The sequence below is a fragment of the Perca fluviatilis genome, chromosome 11 (assembly GCF_010015445.1).
Source record: "Perca fluviatilis chromosome 11, GENO_Pfluv_1.0, whole genome shotgun sequence".
Lineage (NCBI taxonomy): Eukaryota > Metazoa > Chordata > Actinopteri > Perciformes > Percidae > Perca > Perca fluviatilis.
Genome location: NC_053122.1, coordinates 22,708,170 through 22,730,788, shown reverse-complemented (window position 1 = coordinate 22,730,788; position 22,619 = coordinate 22,708,170). Strand labels below are relative to the sequence as shown.

The window sequence follows — 22,619 nt, the reverse complement described above, 5'->3', positions numbered from 1 at the left end:
TGGTGGGGTGAGACAGGCTCTCTCCAGACCGCTGCAGGAAGTGCATGGCCATGAGGTCACAGGGACACGCCATCACTCAGGGATTTACAGCAACTGGTTGTAACCGGAATTCTTTGAAAGTTTTTTTTTGTCTTTGTCATTGTTTCTCCGACTGACTGACATTGGGTACTAGATTGCTGGTGTTCAATTTCTGATACCACTGCACTGTATCTCTTTTTGCAGTAGAGATAAGTGGCACTCATGTTAAAAGCCCTTGATATATTGTTTTGTTTCAACCTGTTCACTGTTCTACAGTGTTTGTGACTCACACTGTTGACCGTTTCTGCACAAACAAGACATCCTCTGTCATACAATCTGAAATAGAGGCCATTCTCTAAAGATATCTGCAGCAAACTTGGAAACAATGACTAAAGCTGAGGACTTTGGCCTTTTTAGGCCATCAAATATTGACTTGAGCAAAGTCACCTGCTCTAAGTGGGAATGGTGTGAGGTTTTGAAGGGCCTGAGCCACATGTGTCTCTGCTTTGATGTTTTTAACAGTAAGCCCCAGGATTCAGGATGGAGGAGGGATATGAACTCGACCTGACGTACATCACAGAACGCATCATCGCTGTGTCCTTCCCCCGTGGGTGCACAGAGGAGATCTACTCTCACAACCTGAAGGATGTCACACGAATGCTCAAGTCCAAGCATGCAGATAATTACCTGGTCAGTGCTTGTCCGTGTGCTGCTCGCTGTCTCACCTTGAAATGTCAAAGCTGAAGTGTCAAAGTCCAAACAGTATTGATGTCAGGGCTGATGGGCTTTCATGGGATATTGAGTATTGATCTCAGAGTGCATAGTTAATTGTTCACTCAACCTGATGTAAGAATCAGTGTTAAAGCATAATGTAATAATCTTAGAGACAACATTTTAAGTCATGGGCTGTCTTGTATGTTCTCTTTAGATTATCAACTTGTCAGAGAAAAGACATGATCTCACTAAAATGAACCCCAAGGTAAGTTTATGTGACATTGTGTCATCTACATAAAATAAGCACAAATTAATAATAAAAAGTTGTAGCAGGATGAGTATACATATCAATATCCATCAGTTTCGAAAATAAATACAATTTATTTCAACGGCAAAAGACCTCTGTTCAGCCTCTTTGATCAACTTTGTCTACCCAGCTACAGTAAACAGTATAATATTGATTGGTACTGGATAACTGTATAGAGTTCTACTGTGTCTGTTTACAATGAGTAATGTGTTTTCAGACTCTAGATACAGGCTGGCCCGACATGCATGCTCCGCCTCTGGATAAGATCTGCACCATCTGTAAGGCAATGGAGAGCTGGCTCAATGCTGACCCCCTTCATGTGGTGGTTATACACTGCAGGGTGAGCATCTACAGGTTGTGTTGTATCAGCTGTGTCTCAGTTTTCCATTAATAATCAAGCAATTACTCCAACGTTGTAATTATTTTGTCCTTAGTCCTTTTTTGTTGTTTAAACCCCTGAAAACATAGTTTATTTTAAGTATTTCTCTATGACATTGAGTATTCATGACATCATATTCTGATTCGAAAATAGCTCAATTCTAATAGGTGGATGGAAATAAGTGACTGCCTTTTTCTAAATAAGCCATGCTTGCTTCAAAGATACAGATGCAGAGATACAGATTTGTGTGAAATAACCAATAATCTTCTAATTTTGGCAGAGAATTCTGTGTTTATGTACGATCCCATCACTTACAATAAGAAAATTATTTAGAAAATAAGTATTTGGTGCCTTTTAAAACTTTAGAGTTTTACTGCGTGTGTAGTAAATCCTCTTCTGTCCTCTCTTGTTTCTTCAGGGTGGCAAGGGTCGAATTGGTGTCGTTATCTCATCCTTTGTGCATTTCACCGACGTATCTGCCAGGTAACCACTAATGTGTAACATTTTCATGTTGGTTTACTATAAATGCCATAGTTTCCTCGGAATTCAGGATTTATTATAATATGAGTGCACCCACTCACTTGGCGGCAACAACAACCCACAACAGTTCATGAAGACTTATTCCGTAGACCACAAGAAATGTCATTGCCTAACCGCGGCAGATTTATTTACCTGCTTTAATTCAGGGTCAAGGTGAATCAGACGGAGTCAAAGAAAAGTCACTTCTTCTAAACTCAAAGGGAAACCACACAATTTAAGCCATGAATCACCCCGTATTGAATTGCATGAATCAACTTGGAAACAAGCTAGTTACTGCAATAGCTTCTGGCCACAGTCTCAGTTTCATGAAATCTATTCATGAAGGAACCCGATTTCTAATTTTCTAACCATTGTCATTGTCTAAGTCCTAAAGTAAAGACATGCAGCAAACATTAGGAGAGGCGGCCTGGTGTTATACTACTATGTAGATCCTCTCTTCACACAGCAGTCATTGTGGCATGAGCGCACATCAGCCTTCGATTTAGATTCCGCTTCCCTTAGTGTTTGCGTCCCACTGGGGAAGACCGGGCCGGTAAGGCGAATGTGAAAGACAGAGGGCAAGAAGAAGTAGAGAAAGAGATAGGAAAACAATGAGGTGGATTTACAATGGAATAGATTCATGGGAGGGGGCAGAGGGAGAGGGTCCGCGAGAGAGAAACAGAGCTGTGGTGAAAAGGCTCCAGTGCCTGTTGGTTTTAGGTCTGTCTGAATAGCAGAGCTGTGCACACACTCTGGCCTCTCTCTGTCCTCTTCTCCCCTTCCTTGTTTACTTAAGGCTGGCATTCTCTTCCTCTCTGCTGGAATCCCCTGTCTCTCCGCTTACTTTCACTCTTGTCCATTATGCATGTTTATGCATGTGTGTGTGTGTTGTCCTAATTTAAGTTAGGGTTAACACTATTCAATTATAGTGCAACAGAGTGTAATCTCTCTCTTGAGTCATAATTACCCAAAGTGTTTAATGTGTCTCACTGTCTCCCTCAAAGTGCTGATCAGGCATTGGACCGCTTTGCGATGAGGAAATACTACGATGATAAGGTTTCAGCTCTGATGACACCTTCGCAGAAACGGTAAGAACCAAAACTTGAACACGCCCTTCTGTATAGCAACATGCTCCTAACCATGTGTTGTTTGACTGATGCTCTGAAAACACATTCATGTCCCAGACCCACCTGATTCAATACAAAACTTTACAAGTCCTGGTGCGGTTTGTCTATTTTTTATTTATTTTTTTACTGAAAAGCCCGTCATTGTGGATCATTGTAATGAGAATGGGACCCCATGGTGACATCTTAATGCTGTGTATCACTGTGAATCATCATCGCTTACACTGATTGCTCTCAGATAGAACTGGTTTCTCCAAATTCTTTTCTTCCAGTTCCTCTAAATTTTCTTGTCACCCCAAGTTTATGTGAGGTAAACCTTTAGCAATTACAACATGGCAGATGAAAACGTCTTGATAGCAATGTACATTTGATATCTGAGTTACGGTACCAAAACCAAGACGGTACTTTTTGCAATTCTTTGCTGTGAGGAATATAAACATGTTTTGCTGTAAAACCCTTTTTATCATTTAATAAAAGAAGCCAATCTTTTCAAATTTTAAATGTTGATTTAAAGGAAATGGAGACTGAAAAAGGGGAACACAGCTAGCTGCTAGAATATGAAGCCAACCGGCTGCTGCCTAGCTTCACATTCAACGTAAAGACACGAGAGTGGTATAGATCTTCTCAACTAACTATATAGGGAATAAGAGTAATTTTCCAAAATGTAAACTATTGTTAAGTCTGAGAAATATAACCCTGGTGATGTCAAAGTGATGTCACCATGGTAATCTTCGTTTGGGCTTGTAGATTACCATTTTTTGTATGCAAGGCTGGAGTTACTCACAAGATGTGAACATTTGCCAGGCAAGGAGGGTCTAATAAAAAAATGTCATCAAGTTGCATTATGGGAAGTGTAGGATCCAGTGTCTGTGGAAGTTGCCCCCACACTAGGGATTCAAAGCCTGTTTATCTCGGCCCTGTGTTTCACTAATTATGAGCAATGTCTTTTGCTGTGGAGTACCCCTTTAACACAAGCAGTTCTCTAAGAACGTTGCCTTTAGTAAAATACAGTCTAAAATTTGCAAAGTTGTGGTCAGTAAATATCTGAATAAAAAAAATAAGTCTATCTGACACATTTCGGATTGTCCTAAAAAACATGTACTACCCTTGATATTTAGCATGTTTTTGGCTTGTGGGAATTACTTCCAATAGTCAGTCCTGTGTGTTATTTACATCCATCTCTGTTCTTTCATGTCAGGTATGTTTGGATCCTCAACAGTCTTCTAAGTGGATCCATGAAGATCAATGCCTCACCCTTGTTCCTACACTGCGTCATCCTTCATGGGATCCCAAACTTCGACGCCACTGGAGGTTAAACTCATATTGTTTACCACTATACACAGCTGCAACTCCCAATGAATATACAGTGGCTGCCACCATGACGGCATAAAAGAACCCAGACATAACCACATCAGAGCTGGAGCAGTAAACAAGATGGAGACTTATCTGTACTTTATATCGTTCTCTTTTTCAAACACACACACACACACACATGCTCAGACAGATAGAGGCATTTACATAAACAGAACTGAAGAGAAGAACTTCTTTGTAAGTTCCCAGTAAACCCATGGGAATTCACTCCCATGTTTGCATGTAAATAGCTGTTTTTACTAATTTCACTGAAACGACACAGGTCTTCGTCACATCGTGGAGCTGAAATCCCTTTCTCTCAACAACTGCTTATTACACTTGCTGTGAGCAAAACAATCTGAGAAGCTACTCATGAATATATTATCCTAACAGGCTACTTAATGCCATGTTATTAACTATTATTTATTTGAGAATTTATCTTTTTTCTTTTCAGTATGTCGTCCGTACATCAAGGTTTACCAGGGAATGCAAGCAGTGTATTCATCTGGAATCTAGTAAGTAGCTTTTACATGTGGTACAGTAGTTTGTTTGCTTCCAAGAATATTGGAATACATGAAATGAAATCCTCTTTGTTTTACTAACTTTAATGCTGACTTAGTGCTTTCTGTAAATATCTGTGATTGCTTCCAAACTCACTTTAAATCACTGCTCTGTTGTTTTTGTTTCAGTCACATTGGTCCAGGCCACAGAGACCGTGTATGCATTACCCTGGAGCCTGCCCAGCTCCTAAAAGGAGACATCATGGTAGAAAGAAAAAAATAAGCCTTTTCAAAGTTTCTGACATCAGTATTGATTGTAGTAATAACAACAGTTTATGTATTTTCTTTTGCAGATTAAATGCTATCACAAGGGTGACGTAACTTCCGATCGTGAAGTTATTTTCCGGCTGCAGTTCCACACGGGAGCAGTGCAGGGCTACAACCTGATGTTTGAAAAAGAGGACATGGAGACTGCCAACAAAGGTAGACCTGAAAACCCCCTGAGAGCAGGTCTCAACGTGCCTCGGCTAGTTTACGGCGACTCCTCTGCTCCACGCAGCATCTGCAGGGCTCAGTCTGGACTTAATTTAGACTTGGCACTTTGAGACCAATAATCTTGTTTTACCAAACATTTTACGTGTACTGAGAGAATCCTATTCACAGACAACACCATTTGTCCTTCCACCTCTGAATGGCCGCACTAATGGCATTCCTGTGTGCTTAAATTCCAGATCCCAGATTTGCAGATTATGGTAAAGTGGAGCTGGTGTTCTCCGAGGGACCAGAGAGGATTCCAGGTAGATTCCTAACAAAAAATTTTTTTTTTTTTTTTTTTTTTTTTTTTTTTTAAAAAAATAAATAAAATAAAAAAAAAATATTTTGTAATGTGTTCTTGTGGAAGTTTTTTTTTTATAAAAAAAAAAAAAGAGGGGGAAAGGAAAAAAAAGAAAGAAAAACTTTTTTTTTTTTTTTTTTTTTTTTTTTTTTTTTTTTTTTTTTTTTTTTCCCCCCTAGGGGAAAAAAAGAAGTGGGAAGGGGGAGAAAGAAAAATATTTTTAAGTTTTCTCTCACAGAGAGGTAAAGAAACACAGCATGTGCTGCCCCAGAGCCCCACAGGAGTGGGATGTTGTGTGGATCTGTGTGTATGTGCTATATGTATTTGCTTACTATTGCTGTAGCATAATTAAAATATTCTGGCAAGGGTGATATTGTTGTCCCCCAACAATGACATTGCAATCCATAGCATCATGGGGGAAAGTCAAACCTTGAATATAACTTGGACTTCATTTGTTGTTATTATACCATGATATGCTGAGGCTATTTTATTATAATAGATACAAATAAATAGATAATAATTAAAAAAAATGTATTCACTTTCTTGCAGAGAGTTAAATGAAAAGATCAATATCAACAGTTAGCTTAGCTTTGCATGAAGAATGAAATTGGGTAGCTAGCCTGGCTCTGTCCAAAGATAAAGAAACTCTGTGGCCGGGTTAGCTCAGTTGGTAGAGCAGGCGCACATATAGAAGTTTACTCCTCGACGCAGCGGCTGCGGGTTTGACTCTGACCTACAGCCCTTTGCTGCATGTCATTCCCCTTCTCTCTCCCCTTTCATGTCTTCATCTGTCCTGTGGAATTAAAGGCCTAAAATGTACCACCACCTCTAAAACTCACTATATCTGGTTTAATCCTTCATAAAACAAAAGTGTAAAAACAACAATTGATGTTTTACCTTTAGACAAAGCCAGACTTGCAGTTTCCGGTCTTTATGTAGCTAAGCTAACTGTCTGCTTGCTGTCGCATTATATTTAGCATACTGACATTTCAGCAGTATTGAACTTCTCATCTCACTTTCAGCAAGAAAGCGAATGAGCGCATTTCCCAAAATGTTAAACTATTCCTTTTTAAACGGCTTCTATACCTGAACAATCTAGTAAAAGGAAGGAAATACTGATTTCTTTTCATAGTTTTGTTTGAATAGTAAGATTTGTGGATAATAAATATATTGAGGACTGAGTAATACGAAGTGAACTCTTCAAATCTACCACAGTGATACAATTCCACTGAAAGCTCTTAAAGGTCCAATGGCATGATCATTTCATCTTATGAGGTTTTTTAACATTAATAAGAGTTCACCCAGCCTGCCTATGGTCCCCCAGTGGCTAGAAATGGCGACAGGTGTAAACCGAGTCCTGGGTATCCTGCTCTGCCTTTGAGAAAATGAAAGCTCAGATGGGCCGATCTGGAATCTTGCTCCTTATGAAGTCATAAGGAGCAAGGTTACCTCCCCTCTCTCTGCTTTGCCGGCCCAGAGAATTTGGCCCACCCATGAGAAAGAGAGAGACATCATGGCTTTCAAACAAGCAAAGTGGCAGTTGGTCAAGGCCATACCCCCAACCTCAACCTTGCCCCCCCCCCCTCTCTCTCCTCCTCAATAGCTACAGACACAGAAATGGCACATACTAAGGGAAGCTCATTGTGGGACTGGCTCTAGTGGCTGTAATTCTGCACCAAGGCTGAATTTCGGGAAAGAGACTTCAGATACAGTATTAGGAGACCACTAAGGCCTATATAAAAGCATCCAAAGAGCACCATGTCATGGGACCTTTAATATTAAATTACTGCATCCCTAAATATTTACACAAAAATGTCCTGCTAAGACAGATCCTTCTTTGTCCTCCCTCGAGCCATAACAGACATTAAAATGACATTATGATGAATAGTATTTTATGTTACTCACTGTTATGCTGCTTGTGGTAAAGAAAAAACACCTTGGTACAGCATCAACAATATGAATGTTATTTTTGGGTCCAGGTGCTGACAGGTGGCAAAATGGGGCGGATGTTATTGTGGACTACAACACAGCAGATCCACTAATCCGCTGGGACTCCTACCAGAACATCTGTGATGGTGAAGGTACAGTAATTACGCTGCTTTAGTCACTACATGACTCACAAGACTTTATAACAATGCCAAGGTCTGCCTAATGAATCAGGCTCTACCTGAGTGAAAATACCAGTGACTGTTTTATGAATGGAAGAAGTATGAGTAGGGTGTTATTTAGACATGAAATGGAGCTCCCCCCGCTTTCCTCTCTCTGTTACTTTTCCGGTGTTCTCTCTGTTTCACAAACACACACACACACACGCTCTTTTTTTCCTCAGGGAATTAACACAGCGTGACAGGTCCTCTGCTCCATGTTATTAAGGGACTGCAGTGTGATTGCATTAACATGCAAACACAGTCACCACTAACTTGGTTTATGTTGCATAGCATTGCTAACAGGAGTTATTACTCATTAGTGGGACTTAAAACCCAGGCAGCCAGGCTCTGTGGAATCAAGACTTTTATTATGGCGAGGAAAGGAAAAGAAAGCTGAAATGTACCTTTTAGGTTGCAGTACGAAAGGCATAACAAGCAGTGTTGTTTCTGTGTGAAGGATAGGGAGGATTGTTGTTGTACGTAGGGAATACTGAGTTCAGAGGAAGAGCAATTAGTTCTCAAGAGATTTCTATTTTGTTGTTTCTTGAAATGAATAGGCATGCTTTAACCATCCCACACACAAACACACACATAGACACTCTCACTAGCGCCTGCACAGACACACATGGACTGCGACTCAGAGCCACCCTGTCGGGGCGTCCCGTCCTAGCTGTGGTTGTTGCTCTCCACTCAACCGCAGAATTCACAACAACCACGTTGCTCTATTCTGGGAGGTTGTTGCTCTATTCCGCATTAAAACACAGATCCACCCTTTCCCAGAGTGTTTTTATAAGCTAAGTTCAGCTTAATGAAAATGAGCTGCCGTTATTTTTTTTTTTTCTTTTTCATTTAAAATACCCCAACAAGTCCATATATAATTGTATGCACTCCTCTGGGAATGCAATGAAAGAGCAAAACACTCAAATTTAAGAATCCATCAAAGAAAAGCAAAGACATTAACAAAGGAGCATTTTTTCTCTTGCCTTGATTCCAAAGCATTCATGTGGGATATTTACAGCCTTGCTTTCTCATGTAAACACTACATCGGAGACAGGAGACTGGGAGCTTTGTTGGAATTCTGCATCTTCTTACCACCAGTTCTCTGGCAGGCCCAGTTTGACTCTGAAAGGCTGTCACTCAGAGGTTGGTCAGGAGGAGGAAGTCTGAAAAACATTTGCCACTGTAGTGCTAAGGTTGTGAAAAGAAAACCTAATTTACTTCAATGGCTTTTCGCCAATCACCAGTGAGAGTGTGTGCTTATCCCCATGTGTGAATGAAGAGCTGAATTTTAAAAGATAGTTTTTTCCAGAAAGGTTGTTTACTTTGGTTTACTGTCAAAGTAGGCTGTCGGCTTTAGTGTAGCTTGGCTTACAGCTGTTGAATGCACTTAAATGAGAGTTTATCAGACTTCATGATAACCGAGGTGTACTGGTGAAATATATAGGGAGACTAGACTAAGACCACAAATTCACAGTCTTGGTCAAGAATTCTGTTGGATTACCAGAATTAATTTTGGGACCCTAAAGTTTATAAAAGGGTCAGTGTGGTTTAACAATATTTGATGGATGTGGCCGGGTTGGCACAGTGGGTAGAGCAGGCGCACATATACTGAGAGGTTTACGCCTCAACGCAGAGGTCCAGGCTTTGAATCCGACCTGTGACGATTTCCTGCATATCTTCCTCCTCTCTCTCCCCTTTCTCACCTAGCTGTCCTGTCAAATTAAAGGTGGAAAAAGCCCAAAAATAATCTTAAAAAAATATATATATATATTTGATGGCTCATGCTCATACTTGCTTGGCTTTTTTCATTTGGCATGAGGGCATTAAAGATATAATAAATACTTGGAATTCAAGTTGTTTGCTCTTTTGTTACACCTGAGCAAAATCCAGGATTCATTTGTGACACAAGATGACGGTCTCTTTCAAACACTTACGGCTGCAGGCAAATCCTCTCACCAAGAATGACTGGACTGCAATTGAGAGTATTGTATTGTCTTGCCCATTTCATACCATACACTTTTCTTGAAAATATCAATTTAAAAAAAGTTGCAAAGTATTGAAGCTGTAAAAAGAGAGAAAACAGCAAAGTATGGATCACGTAGTGTAACTGAGAAGTTGTTTCTGCAAGGTAATATTGCTGTGGAATTTTTTAAAATGTAGTTTTTCAATGTTTATTCACCTTCACGGCATTTTAGAGGCGGAATTCTCAGTGATGGATATCTCAAATCTGTCTGCATTGTATAATACCACTAGGGGTTTGAGAGAAAATGTTAATTTAACTCTTTCATAATGCAGTTTTTTTCTTACATTTTCTGTACAGCATGTTCTGTACAAATTGTACACATTTTTTTCCCCCAGAGGGCTGTCATCTACACATCGGAGGCACAGTGTAGAAGCTTGGGCGGAAGAAAATAAGGATGATGATGATGAACATCATCATCATTATGCTTTCGACTCACAGTTTTGGCATTTAGGAGGTGCAGGATGGTAGTAACTGAGAAGGAATGGAAAGGGTTGGGTAATTGCATATGCATACACAACCCGACCTCCTCCCGCGACACTAGAGCAGCTTGAGGAACGGTTCTGGTTTTGCTGCTCTCTGCACTGTAATTGGTGGATTATTCAGGGACTGACCATACCACAACAACCAACATGATGAATGCTAGATATAAATGGTTTATATGATTTTCTTAAGCAAAGAACATACTTGGTTAACCATTCATGGGTTTGTTAATGTCAGTGTTAATCCTGATAGGTAAAACAGTTTTTAAAACAATTGTTGAACCCCATAATCGAGTTTAGGGAACATCTGTTTCGGGCCGATATTGTTCTTGAGGAGAGCAGGCATGCAATTTCATGACACACAAGAGTGAGAGAAAAACAACATGGCTTTGTGCTTTTCAGAACTCCAAGTAGAAGGCAAGGATTGCTTTAATGAAAAAGGGTCTTTTTAGAGAGTAAAAAAATCTGGAGCTGCAGGAATGTTGTTTTCTTTCTCTGATCCTCTCTGGGCCGCCCTCTCTCTCTTTCTTTCCCTCTTTCCCCCCCTCTCTCCCCAGTGGGGTAGTCCCTCTAATGCAGGGCAAGAGGTCGGGTTACTGCTTTCCTCCAGCCTGCCTCCCTTCTGAAACCCCGCCTCACTTGTTTACATTCCTCTGCCCTTATTTGGAGATCTCAAGGTCCCCCCCCCTTGTGTGGAGTGCACACACTCTCACCTTCTCAACAGAGAAAGAAAGCAGGGGCCAACATATTCATACACTCTTGTTTTGACCCTGACCATTATCTGCTGGTTGAAAGCCATGTCTGCTCTCTTGTGTCTGCGTTGCCTCTTCTCTACAAGTTTTGTTTTACCGGAGACTGGGATTGTCTTGTGTGCTTACCTGCTAGTGGCTGCGAAGGTAAGAGATTTTTTTTTTTTCTTGAGACAGATGGGCGGCTATGAGGGGGAGGGAAAAGAAAAGGGAGGCAGGACGATGACAGGGGTGACAGAGAGAGAGAGAAAGATGGCCAGCATTGAGAGAAAGGGGAAACATCCATCCTAAAACCTGATTGCACCTTGCCAGAAGGATTGTTACGAGAGGGATTTGTTGGAGAACTCCCGGCGGAACTGGCCTGAGCCAAGTCTGCTCTAGGCCATGTGCAGGTTCCTCTGGTGTGTTTGTGTGAGCCAGGGGGGGCTAGCTATACATACAGGAACTTTTGCAGAAGAGGAGTAGGGGGAGCTTTTTATCATGCGTTTCTGGTATTCAGATCCTCCAGTCATGGTTTGACTGAAAGGCAAGTACTTAAGGCGGCAAATTGAGGGAGAAGCGTAGGAGTCATGTTCGAGCTCTCTTTTGTTAAGGAGAGAGTGACAGTGAAACAGCAAGTTTGGTACTTTTGGTTCTTACTTTTACGCTGCTCACACGCACTTCTTCTCCAGCCATCATTTTGCGTAAGTCTAGGTAAACTAGATTCTTGTTGTTTTCTTTTGTGATGGATTTGACTCTGCCTCGCAAAATGACTGTGATATGTCTTTAACTTCTGAGGATTAAGGAGGTTGTTTGGACATATGCTGGGGGCCAAGGGGCAGGCGAGAGGGAGTAGAGTGGCCTTAATCACAGCTGGGTGAGGAATGCAGGGGTCAGACTCTGAAGATCCTCTTGTAGCGCCATACGGAAGACTTAACAACTATTATGTAACGTGAGCATGAGGAACACCTTTGTCTGCTGTAGACGCTGCATACACTAGCACCTTGGCAGTTCAGCTTGGGGCAAGGTGGAAGCTGTTACGGCAAAATGAGCGGAATATCTTTGCTTGAAATAAACTCAAATCAGAACAAAGGATTTTAATAATTTTGGTGATTCTACTAGGGATTTTTTTTCCTGACACATCTAATGAGGCGTTTCACTTGTTATCACATATATTTATTTTCACATATATTTGTTCTTTCAATGTATGAATGTCCTAGTTATTTGTAGTTGGATGTTTGCTCTATGTTGGCTGGAATGTTGTGTTTGTCAGGTGAGTCAAGTGTTGAGCTTTGTCTGTAACAGATTCTAAATGATGGAGGTTTGTGAGCTGACATGACTGTGCATGTTAACAGGGTCCTGTCTGTGGTGTTGTGCCATTTGTGTTCGTCTGCGTGAGTCTCTGCTGTCTGTGTTTCTCTGTGTGTACGTGTGCCCATACCAGCTGACCGTATGAAGCGCTGCATCTCTTCTATTTTGCAGCGCCACGATCTCAAGGCCTAACCCAGGACAAAGCGGCTAACAAGAGGAGCCCCAGCGGAGGAGAAGCGACGCTGGGCAGAGGGGCCCGCACAACCTCCGCCACCTCCAGCCCTGACCACAGCGACCACGCCCTCTCTGTCAGCAGCGACTCAGGCCTGTCTAGCACTTCTCTGTGGGCTGACAGACCCACACCTGTCCCCACCCCAACCGCCACCACCACCACCATCAGGCCTAACCAGGGCCCCAGCCAGCAGGAAAAGGTCCAGTTGAAGCGTCTTTTAAGTGGCTTTGGTCTTGAGGACCCCTCACTGAGGGAGATGGGTGATCAAGGCCCCATAGTGGGCATCCAGCAGATAGTCCCAGCGCAAGTGCACATCAACGGAGACCCCAGACCCCGAGAGAGGGAAACGGACATCCTGGATGATGAGGTCATTACAGGTCACGATCTGCACAGTGTGGACAGCTTAGGGACCTTGTCGTCCTCCTGCCACAAGAGCAGCCAGAACTCTCTGCTGTCAGATGGCTTTGGGAGTCCCGGGGGAGAGGAGCAGCAAAGCCAGAGCCAACACCACCTCCACCACCCTGCACCCCCTCCTATGGAAGAGTATGAGAGAGCCTATGCTGAGGCGAGAAGGGGCTGTCTGAGCTCCAGGAGCAACTCTGTGGCCTCTGCTAATCCCAGCAGTGCTCCTATGCCCAAGCAGCACGTCTACAGACAGGGAAGCTATTCCACACAGTCCTGGGTTCGCCAGCAGCAGATGGTTGCTGCACAACAGTTTATCTACATGGCAGAGGATGGAAATGAGACAGAAAGATACCCAGGGAACAAGCAAGGGAGCAGTTCACCCAAAGCAGGCCTGCTTACTGAGCCACAGGGCCCTAGCAGGGACATGACGACAGATGCTCTGAGAAACACAGCGCCACACAAAGAACAGGCAACCATGAACAATAACAACAACAACAAACGTGACGAGGAGTTCAAATCTCTCACGATGGACATTGACAACTCCATCGACCAGCTCAACCAGCTGATCATGGACCTGGATCCCACATTCGCGCCAGTTTCGAGCCACAGCAGCTCCATTAAGAGGAACGGCGGGACGCACGTGAACGGCTCAGTCTCCAAATGCTCGTACGGCATCAATCTCCGATTCAACGATAATAACGCAGCGACCCTGAAAAACACACAGCAGACAGGTAAGTCTAACAGTTAGTCAGTCTGGGTGTGGTGGTGATGATGAAGTGTGGTCTGGAAGTGAGTTTGTGAAAAGAAATGTGTGACAGTCATTATGAAACCAGAGAAGTTGTTTTGCCAGAAATGTCTGATAAATATGGCAAAGATATAAGTAATAAAACAACTTTAATTAACATCCTAGGAATATTTATAAATAGACAGTTGTTCCTCTCCAAGAGTATCATCTTTTCTTCTCCCTTCACTACAGTGTTAACTTAACAAAGCACTCCTCCTCCTCCCTCTCCCACCTTGCATGTTTTAGTGGCAGAAATAGCAGGGTAGTTGCCAGGTTTTCAGATGTTTTCAGTATGAATCTGAGGGAAGAGCGCCGTCCAGACTTGTCTGTATAGCTATCTGAGTAGAGGATCAGGACCGTACATCAAGAGAGGGAGAGCAGCTGTCATCGACCTCTGAACATTGCCGTCTCTCAGTGTTTGATTATAGAGATTGCATGATGAATACAGATATTTACAAAATCAAAGTCCTTAACCTTATGTTTCCCTCAGACCTTCCAACTGCTTATTGTTGTGTAGAAAAAGTGTTAAGCATTACATAGAACACAATAGGGCTGCTTGATTATGGAAAAAAATCATAATCACGATTATTTTTGTCAATATTGAAATCCCGATTATTTAACACGATTACTCATTGACTTTTGAAAAGATGTTGCATTTATTGAACTTAAGCAGTTAAACAAATCGACAGTGAAAACACCTACTACTGTGAAATTTGAACTTTTGTCAGAACACAAGACAAAATATGAGTTTATCTGCAAAACATAATGTGCTAAATAATCGTTTTTTTCGATTACTCTGTTTTTGTGATCATTAGGAGCGGACATTGTGATTGCGATTTAAAATTTCAATTTATTGCACAGCCCTAAAACACACACACACACACACACAAACACACACACAATGTCTTTCATATTTAATTTGAATCATCTCTAATAATTGCTCTCCATATTTTTTTATCATGTTCCCCACATTTCCATCTGTCCGGACTCATTTCTTTTAATTTCTTATCAATATGTTACTATAATCTTCAACTGTCTCTTCTTTTGACTGCCGTTAAGTTTGTTGTGCAGACAGAGGTAAAACAACGTAGTGACTCTAAAGTAGATATCCACCAAAGTTATTTCCACTTTGTTCATGTTGAAAATGATCCCAGGACAGATCCTAGGAGGATATTCAAGGAGGCAGTCTATGATCTTAAAACACTGCAAAAGAATTTGCAGAATGTGTTTCAGTAACTGTACGTCTGCTTCTACCAACAATATTTATAGAAATTGCAAGATTACAAAATTCCTTTCTTTCCCATGCTGCAAAGATTGAAAGGTTTATATAAAATTTAGCTCACTCTGACAGGTTATCAAGTTTGGTACCATTGACTTGAGAAAGTCACACTAGGTGCAATGGATCTCTCTTTTTCTTTCTTTAGCTGAAAACCAGTGAGGCAGAGAAAACGCAGAAAGCTGTTTGAGTTTTAGCAATGCGTGAATCACACTCCAGCATGTGGTTGCAGCGAGGCACACTATGGGGAGGCCTTAGGAATTTCCAAGAGAGGAACAAGTGAGGCCTGAAGCAATGTTTTTTCCATTCCAATTCAAAGTCATACCTGTCTGTGCATATCAACTACACAGAAGCGTCATTCCAAGAAACAAATGCCAAAGGCTATAACTTTTGCTAATTTGCAAATAACTTGTAGGAAGTAATGGATTGTTTTTAATGTGGGCTTTATCTGTTTGCATTGATGACATGATTCATGGCTCAGAGTCATTCTGCCCAGCTGTGTTGTAACATGAAGTTGGAGCAAATGTTATTTATCATAAAAGAAGGCTGGTTAAGTTATATTAATGAATGATTCATGTTGACTGTTGAAAGCAATTCAAGCTCTTATAGTGCTTTTTGGCTTATATTTGCTTCCAGTATCCATGTAACTAGACCAGTCATGCTTTTCCTGCTTGTTCTCATCACATGATTGCACCACAGCTCTATGTTGTTATTGTTTTCACAGTAAAAAAAAAAAAGAGGAGATGGAAGAGTGAGGTTATAGTATTTATGTTGTGTAAAGTGGACTGGGGCTGACATACAGCAACTGATGAGAGGTGAAAAAACTCAGGAAGGTTGGGGGTCCTCTCCATCTGAGGCTAAAGTAAAGCTTGTAGGAGAAATTTTGTGCATCGCAACATTCTTTGTACTCTTATATCTCCAGTAACTTCATGGCTTTTAGAAGGCAGTACCATTTTAATTATATCTTAATTATATTTTTATATTAACAGTTACCGTGCATTTGATCAAACAACATTATGGCACAAGACCCATTAATACAATGTGTTTGTAAAATGCTCTTGCAGCCATTGCTTATGTTAATAACCATATAATTGACTTGATAAGTTATTGTGGTTTTATTATGATGTTAGATCAAATGAATGTCCCAGTATAGGATTCCTCTTTAGTAGGGATGAGCAATATGGATACAATCTTATAATATATTATATACTTTTATATCACTAGGCTATATCATGCTGAAGTACATTTTCTGAAAAATCATAAAAAGTTTTATAGCAAAAATAACCAGATTGGAGAGTTTTGGGAGAATCCAATGAATGAAATACCTGACACATTAAGGAGTTCATTACATTGATGCAAAAGTGCTGTAAAGTCAATATTGCCTTGAAGCAGTCCTGCTCATTGATTTGCAACAGCCGGACACAACTAAGAACTTTAAAGGAGAGCCACCTCAGTGGAAATAGCCAAATCTCTATTGCCTCACAATACTGTATTTATCCTGATACTGCCCAACCCAACTCTTGAGGGTATATTAGGTTACAGAAATGGCACTGAAAGTAAGTCATTGCAGAGAAAGATAATTTGTCTCCACCATTCAGATCCATGCTTGCCTGTCTCCAGGACTGTTTCTCATACCCCTTGAATAAAATCCTGTACACTGATTTATATAATTGAAGATAAAAAAATAAAAACGTGTGATGCATGCACAGAGAAAGCACGTATGCCACTGTCTGTGTCATCCAGACAAAGTGAGTAATGATCCCCGGCATTAGCACTCCTGCACCTTTAGCATTCTTCAGGGCTGAGAGGTCGGAGCCTGCTGGGAGGGCTTAAATTAACACCCTAGTGATGAGTGGCAGCACTCAGAGTAGTCACAACATTGACACCCCACACACACACACACACACACACACTCCACACCCTCCAGCCCACCAGCCAGACCCCTGGCATTCCTCAGCTGTCCTCTCAAAACATGACTATAGGCAGTACACCCACCAGTAGCAGTGTGGTGATGTCACTTGGACAGACTAAACTCAAATGTTATCAATCCCAGACATTTGACCGAGTCTACAATAACATGAATTGAATTGACATCAGTGTGATTGTTAGAATACATAGTTCAATTTAGTACAGTACAATAAATCAGAATTATAATTTAATGAATTCAGCTGAATCATGTTAGGATGATATGATCTTGTCAATTATATGTTACCGTACCTCAAAGTTTTGTTGAATTACACATACTAATAACTAATATAAGTATAGTGGGACACATTTAATTGCTTTGAACATCAGGTTTATGTACTTACATGTGACTTTGACATTGAAAATGCCATTATTAATAGTATGATATGTTTTTCAACCATATTGCCAAACCCAAGTCTGTTATGCCTTCATTTCAGAGTAGACAGACATTTTAATAGTACCTTGACTAGAAGAAGATGCAGTGTTGGGGGAAAAAACATTTTGCTGAATACTTTCCTAAAAGGTATCAAAGGTTAAAGCGCTGTTATTTTTTTCTTTCAGTGTTATGTACTTTACTTCCTTGAAATCGGTGATGCCTGTGAATCTGTTAACATTGAATGACCTGCTTGCTGCTGTCTACCTGTGTGTATCCAGCTGTCCAGTCCAGTGAGGGACGGGTGGGTGTCACGCGGAGTCTGAGTCGCCAAGGAAGTGATGTCACGGATCACCCAGGCTTCTGTAACTCAGGGTGGGAGGGGACAGAAGAGTACAGGGGTCAGCGGACATACTCCCCCTGTGTGCCACAGTCTCAGGTAAATACAGCATGTCCACACAGTGTATAATGGCTCTTTCCCCCTTCATGAATAATTCTATTCTGTACGGTTGGTTACATGTATGCGTTTGTTGTTTGTTACAGCACCCCTTGTTGTACAGGACAGACAGTGTTGACTACAGGGCCCAGGGCCCAGACATGGACAGTGGGGTTGAGGCCGGGAGTGACATGACTCCACCCACTCCCGCCTTCCCCATCTCTCCACCAACACCTTATGGTAAGTACTGTATGTTTCCTGTGTCTGTTGTCATTTACACTGAAGCATCTCACTTGTAAATATGTTTCTTTTATCAATTGATTTTGCATGTATTTGTGACCAGCTTTGTTTGGTAGGTTTAATTAAATGTTAAAATGTCCCTGTCCTTGTTTCCTTTGTGTTTTCAGTGAAAAGTATGTCAGAATTGACTCATCTCAGGCAAATACCATCTCCTAGCATGCAATCTTACGGAGGCTACAGAACAGATCATGGTAGGTCCAGATCTCTTCCAAAGGCAAACTGACCACATCATATGAATCTGTTATGGAAATTCTTTAGTCTGAGGGAAGATAGTGGTCTTTCTCTGTGAACTTAAAAGCAGTGTTTAACACTGGGATACAGAGCAGTGGTATAGAAAACCATTCTCCATATAATTTGCCGGTATATATTTAAAATGCAGAAATGTCATTCCATTGTAAAATAAAAATGGATCATTTGACCTTTTTCTAAGCCTGTGGATTTGAGGCACCTTATCGTAGGAAGTTAAACAGTTAACCGAGATGCTGTGTACCTCACATTTCCCTTCTCACTAGAATGGAGCTATTTCAGGTCCCTCTTTCTGTACCTAATAATGGTGACATTGTTGTTTGTAGAATCTTAGTGGTTTTGAGACAGAAGCCGCAAACAAAGACGCCTCATACATGGGAAAGTAGGGAGATTCCTAGCCAGTCTCTGCCCTTCATGTTGGGTTTTTGGAGAATGTCTCAGTGGTCACGGCCTGTAGAGAAATTTTTTTTAGACATAACAGTGTTGTTCTTTAGATTAAAATGGAGCACTTTTTTTTGGTATGGATGTTTTTGTGTGGTGTTTATCTGAGGTGGAACACACCCTGGCTATACTATTGTCAGAGATGGGAAGAGGTGTGCATTCATAGCACTTTGTAGCATCAACATTTGTGGACTTTGATATTATTTTCCAAAATCCTTAATGATTTTAATTGTTTACTTTATCATAGAACTATCACATAAAACTGATGTATATTTTTATATTTCCTAAGCCTTTTAAATAAAGTTAGCTGTGTTTTACTTGGCATGTTTTTAGATCAGTGGACTACACACACATATATGGATTAATTCTCCATGAATGTAACCTTTACTTTCATTTTCATTCTACTTTGAACTCTTGTGGACTTGTTTCCATAGTGATCTACAATATGTCTAAAGGTTGTAGGGCCTGGGAGCAGATCTTTGCCCCTGCTGTGCCTCTTACTGCCTCAGACACCCAGGCAAGAATCACCACATTCAGTCCTGCCACATCTCCATGGTTACTGTGGGTCAGGAGGCATGACACAAAAAAAACTTTTCTTCCCCCCATGAAAGTGTCTCAGTGTACTCAGTGGGGAAATAGGGACTAGAAGAAACCAGCAACTATTTCAGCTTTGCACCTCTTATTCCTATAAAAGTAACCCAGAGAGAACTTTGCTGTAAAGCCGGAGTTGGAACTTGAGCTTTTTTAGATTGCGGGGCTGTTAGTGGCTCCCGGGCTATGACTGATTGAAATAAAAGCTTTTAGATAATTATGTCAGAAGGCTTTTCATTTCTAGTTGCAATGGAGCCTGATTTGTTGACTCTGTGGGTTGCGGCAGGGGTAATTGTTGACTGGTTTTATGTAGATTGATGGCCGGGTTCAAGGCCAGTTTCATTTAATTTCATCTCCAATATTGATATGATTTCTTACTGGAAATAATCCAGAGCTTTTTCGCAGGGATTTTCTTTGCTGTATCATACACTCCTACTTGTTTGTTTGTCTCAGTAATACTTGTATATATGTATATATATATATGTAGCTCTCTCTCTCTCTCTCTCTCTCTCTCTCTCTCTCTCTCTATAATATATATATATATATATATATATATAGATGTGTATGTGTATATATGTATGTATGTATATGTGTATGTGTATATATGTATATGTATATGTGTTGTGTGTGTGTGTGTGTGTGTGTGTGTGTGTGTGTGTGTGTGTGTGTAGATATGTATATGTGTGCGTGTATGTATGTTTTCAATCCAATCTATTTGTATTTACTTTTATTTAATCCAACATTTCAAACAATAACTGCACCTGACTGTGAATGCGGTCAATAAATGTTCTTGAATTGAAATTTCTGATTTGTTTTCCTGCTGTGACACAGAACCCCGGGGATATTCAGAGATAATCAGTCATGTTGGAGTCGACAATTTACCAGACACCATCAACTGCCACAGGACGCTAAGTGCTACACACTCTGCCTCTATTGTTGGGACCCTTCAGTGGACAGACAGGTACAGATCTGTCCTAACCATAACTTTAAAGCTGGGCTGACCGTTTTTCTTTCTTCTACAGAGCAGAATTTTGCAAACAATCATTGGACTTCCAGCTGATTTACAGTTTGAAAGTACCAGCGGCACTTTTAAATGAATTACAAATCTACAAATCATCTGCCTCAGTGCTAACCTGAACTGATAAAAAACATAAGCCTGTTTCCATCCACCTGTTTTAATGCACATTTTCAATTTGCACATAAAGTAAAAGCACAGTGGAAACACCACAAATTAAGAAAACAAAGTTGAAATATTCCTACCACATTTTTACACTTGGCTGAATTGGAACAGTTAGTGTATTAATAAAAACTAAATGTGACAAAGTGCAATGAAAACAGACTAGGCCAATGAATACCGACATACATAAAGCATGTGACTTAAAGGTCACTGAAGAGATGAAAAATGGCGGCAGATGAAAACATCTGATCTGTGTGGAGTGAAGAGGAGACTGTAATGTTCCTCAAACAAATACATGAAATAAATATAAATGCAATATTTCCATCACATTTTCCACGTTTTTACATTGTTTGAGATTTGACTGGCACTCTTTTAGTTATCTTGTTTATGGTTTAATGGCACACGATGAAAGAATAAGCGCCACCAACTGTTTACCTTGATCCACCCAACTCCTAAAATTTGCATAATAGTAGTGGATAGAAATGTACATTAATTAGCATTCTTTTGCAGCTTTTTGCTGCTACATTTGAATGCTAACTTGGCTAATGTTTTTTTTTATGGTATGTTTATGACCTTTATTTTTTCTGTTAAGTTCATCAACAAACCAGTCCTGGCCAGAGCATCCAGTCCTGAGCCGCCACTCATCTCTGAGCGGCTACCCCTCTACGAGACAACCACCGCCGCACTCCATGTCACTGGACTATGGCCACCACTCTCCTCCCCTGCACCACCCCCACATCCACCCTGCCCCCAACGCCCATAGCTCTCCCCGAAGCAGCCAGCGAAGCTGTATGGCTCGCTACGCTCTCAGCCGCAGTCCCGCTCAAAGCTTTGACGAGCAGGATGACTCAAGTCACGGCTATGGCACGGACTGTCCAAACACCAACTCTAATCTGCTGGGAAATGGAGGCATGGACAGGGAACTTTTGACCTCCATGGATGGGCTGACTCAGTTACAGCTCCCCCTCTCCCCCTCCTCCCCCCCCAAAAAAAAAGGGCCCTACCCCCCCCCGCCCCCCCCCCTTTTTTCTTGAAAAAAAAAAGGCCTTGGGATTGGGGATGGGGAACAGCGTCTCCAGCCCTCAGTGGGTTCTCCAGTCCCCACAGTGGGAGCTCCCTGAGCATTCCCTTTCCCAATGTTTTGCCTGACCTCTCAGCTCAGGCGCTGGGCACAGCCTCACCTCTGCCAGGTAAGCTACCTTATGAAGCCAAAACCCTCATTGGTGTCACATGGCTTGATAACCACAAACAAATGAACACTGCTGATTATTTCGCTGATAATTGTGTGTTTTCCAGATGTACTGGCCAGCAAGCAAGTTACTGTAAAATTTGTGCAGGACACATCAAAATATTGGTATAAGCCAGATATCTCAAGGGATCAAGGTAGGCTTTTGTTCCAAAGTAATAAAATAAAGGAAACATTTTCACAGAACTACAGAGCCACCTCACAATTATGTTTCTCTTCACACAGCCATTTCAGTCTTGAAGGACAAGGAGCCTGGTTGCTTCATTGTGCGGGACAGCCATTCCTTCAGAGGGGCTTATGGACTGGCAATGAAGGTGGCTACTCCCCCACCATCTGTTCTGCAGCAGACCAAGAAAGGTACAGCAGATGTGGATGACAAACTTGTTGTTTTAAATGGTTGGTTTATACTAGAGATGCACCGTTTACAACTTTCTAGGCCGATTCCGATTTTCTTTGAGTTAGGCCAGCCGATACCGATTTTAGCCGATTCCGATTTCATTTTTTCTAACAACTTTACAGCACATGCAAATATTTATTTTCTATCTTTTCTTTAATAGAACATTTTGCACAGAACATAGAACATTTTTTGAACAGATAATGGATCACTATAAAATAGAACTATATAAATTACTCCTGGTGTGGAAAATTCACACACATCTAAAGTGCAAAACCATTTCGTTATTTTCACATCCAATATCCAACTAAAAAATTCA

The 22,619-nt window shown here is 41.2% G+C and overlaps 1 protein-coding gene across 1 annotated transcript in view; it reads left to right on the top strand.

Moving 5' to 3' along the window:
- LOC120568657 (tensin-3-like) overlaps positions 1 to 22,619 on the top strand; it is a 34,785-nt gene that overhangs the window by 7,460 nt on the left and 4,706 nt on the right. Inside the window, exons 2-21 of the mRNA XM_039816311.1 lie at positions 541 to 708; positions 947 to 997; positions 1,257 to 1,379; positions 1,837 to 1,901; positions 2,942 to 3,025; positions 4,260 to 4,372; positions 4,866 to 4,926; positions 5,101 to 5,176; positions 5,265 to 5,394; positions 5,643 to 5,708; positions 7,726 to 7,827; positions 12,606 to 13,802; positions 17,751 to 17,908; positions 18,013 to 18,145; positions 18,313 to 18,396; positions 20,315 to 20,444; positions 21,253 to 21,657; positions 21,705 to 21,850; positions 21,957 to 22,043; positions 22,132 to 22,263. Of these exons, the coding sequence (XP_039672245.1) occupies positions 559 to 708; positions 947 to 997; positions 1,257 to 1,379; positions 1,837 to 1,901; positions 2,942 to 3,025; positions 4,260 to 4,372; positions 4,866 to 4,926; positions 5,101 to 5,176; positions 5,265 to 5,394; positions 5,643 to 5,708; positions 7,726 to 7,827; positions 12,606 to 13,802; positions 17,751 to 17,908; positions 18,013 to 18,145; positions 18,313 to 18,396; positions 20,315 to 20,444; positions 21,253 to 21,657; positions 21,705 to 21,850; positions 21,957 to 22,043; positions 22,132 to 22,263 (3,493 nt within the window). The 5' untranslated portion in view covers positions 541 to 558. The remainder of the gene's footprint in view (positions 1 to 540; positions 709 to 946; positions 998 to 1,256; positions 1,380 to 1,836; positions 1,902 to 2,941; positions 3,026 to 4,259; positions 4,373 to 4,865; positions 4,927 to 5,100; positions 5,177 to 5,264; positions 5,395 to 5,642; positions 5,709 to 7,725; positions 7,828 to 12,605; positions 13,803 to 17,750; positions 17,909 to 18,012; positions 18,146 to 18,312; positions 18,397 to 20,314; positions 20,445 to 21,252; positions 21,658 to 21,704; positions 21,851 to 21,956; positions 22,044 to 22,131; positions 22,264 to 22,619) is intronic.